Source organism: Octodon degus, unplaced genomic scaffold, assembly GCF_000260255.1.
Source record: "Octodon degus isolate 3935 unplaced genomic scaffold, OctDeg1.0 scaffold00103, whole genome shotgun sequence".
In the NCBI taxonomy this organism is placed as follows: Eukaryota; Metazoa; Chordata; class Mammalia; order Rodentia; family Octodontidae; genus Octodon; species Octodon degus.
In genome coordinates, this window is record NW_004524679.1 from 7,667,389 (window position 1) to 7,674,793 (window position 7,405).

The window sequence follows — 7,405 nt, forward strand, 5'->3', positions numbered from 1 at the left end:
ATTTATATACAGAAATATGTTGGTATTTTGACACAAAATTTGAAATACAGCTGTGTGATTTTGATATACGACTGAATACATGATAATATCAGTATAAAACAGGTAATAATGTATAAAAATTGAGATATAGCCCTTTTCTATCCTAAAGAAACACTTTAATCTTGTAATGGTGGTGCACGTCTGTTATCCACCAGCAAATCCTTGAGGTTGAAGCAAAAGGACTGAAATTTTGACTACAGTCTGAGCAAATTAGCAACTTAGTAAGATACTGCATCAAAGTAGATTAGATGGATAGATGATAGAGATTGATAGATAGATGGATAGATAGAGAGAGAGAGATAGACAGATAAATAGATAGATGATAGAAAGAAGGGCTGGAGATATACCTTAGTACAAAGTACCAAAAAAAGAAAACAAAGAAACACTTAATTGTGGAACCTCTTTTAGATGATCTTGAATGTGTTAATTGTAATGTAACATAAAGTAGTACATTTATTTTTGACAGTGGAAGATCATTATTTTTCATAATAGGAAAGTTTTTATTAATGCTGTATCTTTTGGTCATCTCAGAAAAAAATAGCAGTCTATAAATCATGAAAAGAGACTTAACTTTCTCATACAACTGTAATACTCTACTCTTTCAAAACTTTGAGAACTTCTCTTAGGCTTTTGACTAAAGGTAAACTAAGCAGTCATTTCTGAAGCCATAAGCTGCTGTAGTCTTGAACAATAGCTGAAAGAGAAAGTATTGCTATCACTTTGTGCACAGAGCCTGTGAAACAATTAATACTTTATTGTGATTGATGAATAATCCTCAGTGGAAGCATTTCCTCCCTGCTTCAGAAGGCTTGCACAATCCTTTCATGGGTAACAATAGCTCAAATCATCTCTAAAGTGGATACATCTATCACTGAGACTTTCTCAGAGTGTAGGCAAATTGATATATTTTTATGTTTCTCTTATTAACAAATCTTTAAAGTACAAATTTTCAGTAGATGGTCTTTGTTTTCTAGGAACATTTCATAGAGGTTATAAAGAACCAAGAATTTCTCCAGCTTCCAGTTAATGAGATTTCCAAGCTTCTGTGCAGTGACGACATTAATGTGCCTGATGAAGAAACCATTTTCTATGCTTTAATGCAGTGGGTGGGCCATGATGTTCAGACTAGGCAAGGAAACCTGGCAATGCTGCTTTCATGCATCAGACTCCCATTACTTCCTCCACAGGTATGGAAATTCACCTTAGTAATATGTAATGTGAACCAGAGCTCTAAACTACCTCTAGGCACCAATCAATTATTTAGTTCCCTGCTTTTTATTTTTGTTATTTTATTTCTGTTTTTATTAGTATATGTTTGCAGTACATAATGATGACACATCGTGAACTGTTGAGACATGTACAGACATAATATGACATGACATGTGTATAACACATCTTAATTCTTTCTTATCTTTTCTCTTCCACCCCTGCCTCCTTCCTTCATCTCATGGTCCCCTCCCCTTTTGCAAAATCTATCTTCCTGCTACCTATTACCTTTAATTTTTCTATTTTCACTTTTGGTTTCTCATTAATAAAAGAAACCCTGATGTATTTAACCTTATGTGTTTGATTAATTTTACTTACTATTATGGTTTTGAGTTGTATCTGTTTTCATAGAGATGACTTCAGTTTATCTTTCTTTTTTGTATACTGATACTCCAGTGCTTGTAAATACTGCATTTTCTTTATCCATTCATCTGATGATGAACATTTAGACCACTTGCATGATTTAGCTATCATCAGTTGTGTTGCTATAAACCTGGATGTGCATCTTTGTAATATGATTCCTTTAATTGTTCTGGGAAAATATGTGCAGGATGACATTTGTGTTGAACGGAATTTTTATGTTTAGTTCTTTGAGTAATCAGACCTCCATATTGATTTCCATAATAACTACTCCCCATTTCATTCATTTGTACTTTGGGTTTGTCACACAAGAGAAGCAGTGCAATATTTAAACTTCTGTGTCTGATTTATTTCATATTAGATCATATGCTTGAGATAAATGCATTTTTATAATATAAACTTTGTTTTTTTATTAATTTGAGATAAATTGGTACACTGAAAAATGTCTCTTTTGTCATTTTGTGGCCCAATTGTAATCCTTTATCTAGAAATACTTCATTTTCTTTATCTGTTCAACTGTCGATGGGCATAAGGGATAATTCCAAGATTTAACTATTAAAAGTTGTGCTGCCATAAAACACGTATATATCATTATGGCATAATGATTTCAACTCTTTGCAGAAGATACCAAAAGAGAGAATAGCTAGGAAGCTCTAGTCATAGTCTTATGGGCATTCCATTTCCATAGTGTTTACACCAATTTTTCACCCCATCAACAATGGAGAAGTGTTCCTATTACTTTTCAGCCTTATCAGAATTTGTTATGGTTCATATTTTGGCAATGGTCATTCTTTCTGGACTGAGGTGGAATATCAGTAATATGTTAATTTTTATTTCTCAAATGGCCAGTATGTTGAACATTTTTTATGTGCTTATTGCCAAAATGTCTAATAATTTGAGACACTCATTTCTTGGATACTTATTTAGATTTCATGCACAATTATCTTTTAGTCATAGATATATTCTAGATCTGTCTTGTTTTTGAGGTGTATAAGGCAATATTTTTCATTTTCAGTAGGTTGTTTATTTACTTTATTGGTTGTGTCCTTTGTTGCACAGATTTTTTAATACGATAATACTATTTGCTGGTTTTTGAAGTATTTCTTGTCCAGTTAGGTTTCTCCTCATAGAATTCTTGCCTATGCCTGTGTCTTCAATAGTTTGACTTATTTTATCTTCCAGTAGATTAAGTATTTCTGTTTTAATACTTAGTATTTTATATATTTTGATTTTTGTTTATGAGATAGAAAGAGATATGGGTCTAGATACAGTCTTCCGCACATGTATATTGAGTTTTAGAAGTGTTATTTTCTGAACAGTCTATCATATATGCAATGTATGCTTCTGGCCCGTTTTTCAAAGACCAGAGACCTGAAGGTGTCTGAGTGTCTTTCTGCACACCTTATTCTTTTCCATTGTTCCACATAACTGCTTTTGTGACAGTTCCATATTTTTTTCAGTGTATCTTTGTCATATAACTTGAATTGTAGCATTATGAGATCTCCTACTTTGCTGTGATTATCCAGTTTTGATTTTGCTACCCATGCTATGATTCCATTTTCTTTAGTTCTTGCCCTACACTCTAATTAAGCAAAGAGATGGGAATGACTCACTGCTAAAGGTCTCCAAAAGGGAAAAAGTGACGTAATCTTAGGTGCAGAAGGAGCAACTCAGAAAACAAAACAAAACAAAAAACAATGTGAATGAGAAGTTTATTCATAATATGGCAGAGGAAATCACTGCCGAACAGTGGAATATATGGTGTAGTGAAGTTTGGGATATGAGCCTTTCAGCATGTCTACCTTGGTCAAATTTACTGGGGTAAGCTGATTTTCTAAAAGTAACTTTTTCACTGATTAATATAGTCAGTATTTTAGCCTTGTTTCTCTGTTGAGACAAAGTTGACAGGATCTATAGGAATGAGGTAAAAGTATGAAAATGCCTCACAAAGAGCAGCTTTTTCCAGTACCTCAGGTCATAAGTAAGCAAGCATGTGATTATCTCTATTAAAGTAGTCACCTGGGTCATGTCCTGCATGGTCTATTCCTCCCTAACTTTCCTTACAATATGATCTCAGTAGTTGGTTGACAATAGTTAGCTTTTATCATATTGAGAAGTTTCTTCTATACTTATTTTCCTCAGTGTTTTCTGTTAGTACTTTTTTTGAGGGTTTTGCCTCTATGCTTATTAAAGAAAATGGATATGATTCTCCATTTCAGTTATGTCCTTGCCTTCCAGAAAGACTTTTGGAGTGTTTCACTTTTTATTTTGTTAAAGATTTTTAGAGGGGCTTGGGAGTGGCATAAGCACCTGCCTGGCAAGTGCAAGATCATGAGTTCAATTTCTAGCACAAAAAAAAAAAGAAAGAAAAAGAAAGATTTTTAGTAGTATTGGCCTTAGATTTTTTTTTCCTAAATTTCATGTAGAAATTAATGGTAAAGATATTGGTTTCTTGTGTGTGTTTTATTTAGTTGTTTAGGCCTTTTTAATTACTGCTTTACTTCTATTGACTCTTATTGGATTTTTTCATTTATTTTCCTCGCTCATACTGTAAGCAGGCTACCACTGCTTGCGGAGGGCAATCCTTTACATCCACATCATATTCATGCTGTGCTCTTGCAAAGGCTGAGGGTGTTTACAAAGTAAGGACCCTGGCCCACAATAAATCATTTACTTAAACTTTGAAATTTCTCAGATTGATACAATGAGCAATATTCTAGAACAGTAAGGCTATGTCTTCTATACCTCAAAATGGAGACCTGCTGAGGTACTTAGTTATGTTACCCTTCTTTTCGTTATATTTCTGATGTTAATGTTGTTTGTTGTTTGTTTTTGGTGATAGCAGGGATTGAATTCAGGACCTTACACTTGCCAGGAAAGCACTTACTCCACTGAGTTATCTCCTGGGCCTCCAAGCTAGGTTTCTAGACTTCTCAAGTTGACACAATATATCAATTACACCTACATAAATTACATATTGGAAAGAGGGAAATTCTTTCAAGTTAGTGAGTAAAGAGTTTCACAAATTATGTTAAAGTTAATCCATTTCTTAAAAATAATCTTATTGTATAAAATAGAGTAATAGTGAAAAATAAAATTTTTGATAGTTTCTTCATATATATCATATTTTATAGAATATATAGTACATTAATAACAAATATATATTTATGTAAATCCCATAAGACTGCATAATTGCTCTTAATAATCTATCTATATATCACCCTTCAACCTATGATCAAATAACATTCATTGATATCTTGTGTATAAAAATTTTTCCATATGTAAGACAATAATAACAAAAAAATGACATTAAAACAGCATATATTATTTAGAAACCTAAAGTTGTAAATTTAGAATTGATATATGAGCTGTAGAATGTATAGAAATTGTGTTTGTGTGAACATGTATGTATACTTGTATTATTTTCCAGATGGTACCTAAATTAATGTGATTTCTAAGATTTTTAAAGATATCACCATTTAAAATGTTCCCAGATGAATACCATGAGCCTCAGTGTTTGTTAGAAGCATAATTTTTCAGGTCCCACCCAGTCTAACTGAAGAAACTTCTTCTGGACTGTTCTTGGAATATATGCTTTAACATGTTTACCACATGATTTTTCGACACACACAAATGCCACTGGATGTAGATTTGATCTGGAAATTCTGTTTACAAACATTAGTCTTCAATAAGATTATTTTTGAGAAATGGATGAACTTTAACCTAATTTGTGAAACTATTGACTCACTAACTTCAGAGAAGTTCCCTCTTTCCAATGCAGATAATATTTGTTAACTTAGCTACAGAGTTGATGAATATGAAATTTATGTAGGTGTAATAGTTGATACATTGGGTCAAACTGAGAAGTCTGGAAGCTTAACTAACTCAACAGATTAAGATGTACTGGTGTAAGATAGCATAAGCATTTAATTTTATTCTCTAATTCTGACACTTTTTTCAAAAGCAAAGGAATTAGTTTGAAGTTTTCTTACTTCATTAGGATGAAATGGAATTTCTAGATCAAATCTGCACCCAGCAGTACCTTGTCCTTTTACATTTACATATCCTGTATGCCTAGGATGTGAATTATGAGAACTTCTGTACATTATATGGGTGACATACTTCAACATCCAAGGACAGACTTTCCAAAACAAGTCTGTAAGTATTTCAGAAAAAATATTTTAGAAATGAACTATATGAAGATGATGAGATATATGAAAAACATTTTTACAAAAATTGCAAAGATTAATCTTCAAAGATATTTCCAAAAGCATACTCATTTGAAGAAATACCAGGAATCCACTCACGGAATTGAGGACAGATTACAGATTAGATTGAGATTAGCTAGAGATTACAGATGGCCTGAAGATAGAACTGAAGTTAACCAAAGCATAGTAGGAAATTTCAGAAAAGTTCTATGCGATGAGTTTAACACTTCTCCTCTAGTAAAAACTGTTTGTTGTTCATCTCAACATACTATAATATGGGACCCAAAATTCCAAGAAAGCCAATCTAACATAAATTTTGACAACATTATAAGGTATACTATAACTTCTCTCCAATTCATCTCAGGAAAAATACTTTGTCTGACATGTATTAATATCAATTTGGAGCTTATTGTCTGTCAGGTGGTGAGGCAGTGATAAGATTATTTTTCTTCCTGCTTTTTTTTTAAACCTGAGAATCAAATCTAGGGTGTTGCACTTGTCAGGCAGGCACAATACTGCTGAACTACATCATCAGCCCTGTCATCTAATTTTCCTTATATCTTGGCTCATTACTAATACATACATATTAACTCGTTTAAAATAAACTGACTTTTAGAATAGAGAAGTAATTCATGTTTCTGTGAATGATTTTTTTAACACATTAGGTTTGCATGATCACCAAAACATCATCCCAAAGACACACAAAAAAAAACCCAAACTTCTGCTGATTTCATTAGCTACGTCCAGTTGACCAGGAGTTGCTTACTTTGAAAAATTGCAGCCTTTATTTCAGTTACTTTCCCTTATAATTTTTTGAAGTATTAGTGATTGAATCCAGGGGCCTGTGCATACTAATCAACAACTCTACCATTGAGCCAGCCAAAATTATCTTGAAACTGGATATAACTAGTCTTAACACTTAATATTTTTGTATTATAGTATGAGGGATTAAATCTAGTTTCTTGCATTGAGGTGAAAACACCAGACCTTTTTAATTTTTTTTTCAGATAGGATCTCTGAGTGAAGCCTATTCTGGCCACAAACTTGTAATCATCTTGTCTTAAAATTCTTCTTCTTTTTTTTTTCTGCAGTACTTGAGATTGAACTCACGCCCTTGTGCTTGCCAGGCAGGCACTTATGTCACAGACCTATCTCCCCAGCCCTTGTTTGAAACTTCTGAGTGCTAAGATTATATGCATGTGATACCACAATATGCCTCAGTAGTACTTTGGTCACATCCTTTTAGAGGATAAATTTACATCTTCAAAATATGAACACTATCATAGAAGCCATTAACTACTACTATGAAGCATTTAGTTATTTTATGTAAGTGAAAAAAAATCTCAGTAACAAAATATTCAATGATATAAACTTACATTTGAATTAGATCCAGTTTCCTCCCAGATTATATACCTAAATTATGTTCTTTTCTAATGGTGAATTCATATATATATATATATATATATGAATATGACATTATTACTTTTCAGTTACTTGCAGATCTTGAAAATAGCTCCATGTTTACTGGTGAT

At 32.6% G+C, this 7,405-nt stretch overlaps 1 protein-coding gene across 1 annotated transcript in view; it reads left to right on the plus strand.

Annotated features, from left to right (window-relative positions):
* Positions 1 to 7,405, plus strand: part of Klhl4 (kelch like family member 4) — a 170,480-nt gene that overhangs the window by 100,085 nt on the left and 62,990 nt on the right. Inside the window, exons 6-7 of the mRNA XM_023723783.1 lie at positions 1,014 to 1,226; positions 7,364 to 7,400. Coding sequence (XP_023579551.1) covers positions 1,014 to 1,226; positions 7,364 to 7,400 — 250 coding nt within the window. The remainder of the gene's footprint in view (positions 1 to 1,013; positions 1,227 to 7,363; positions 7,401 to 7,405) is intronic.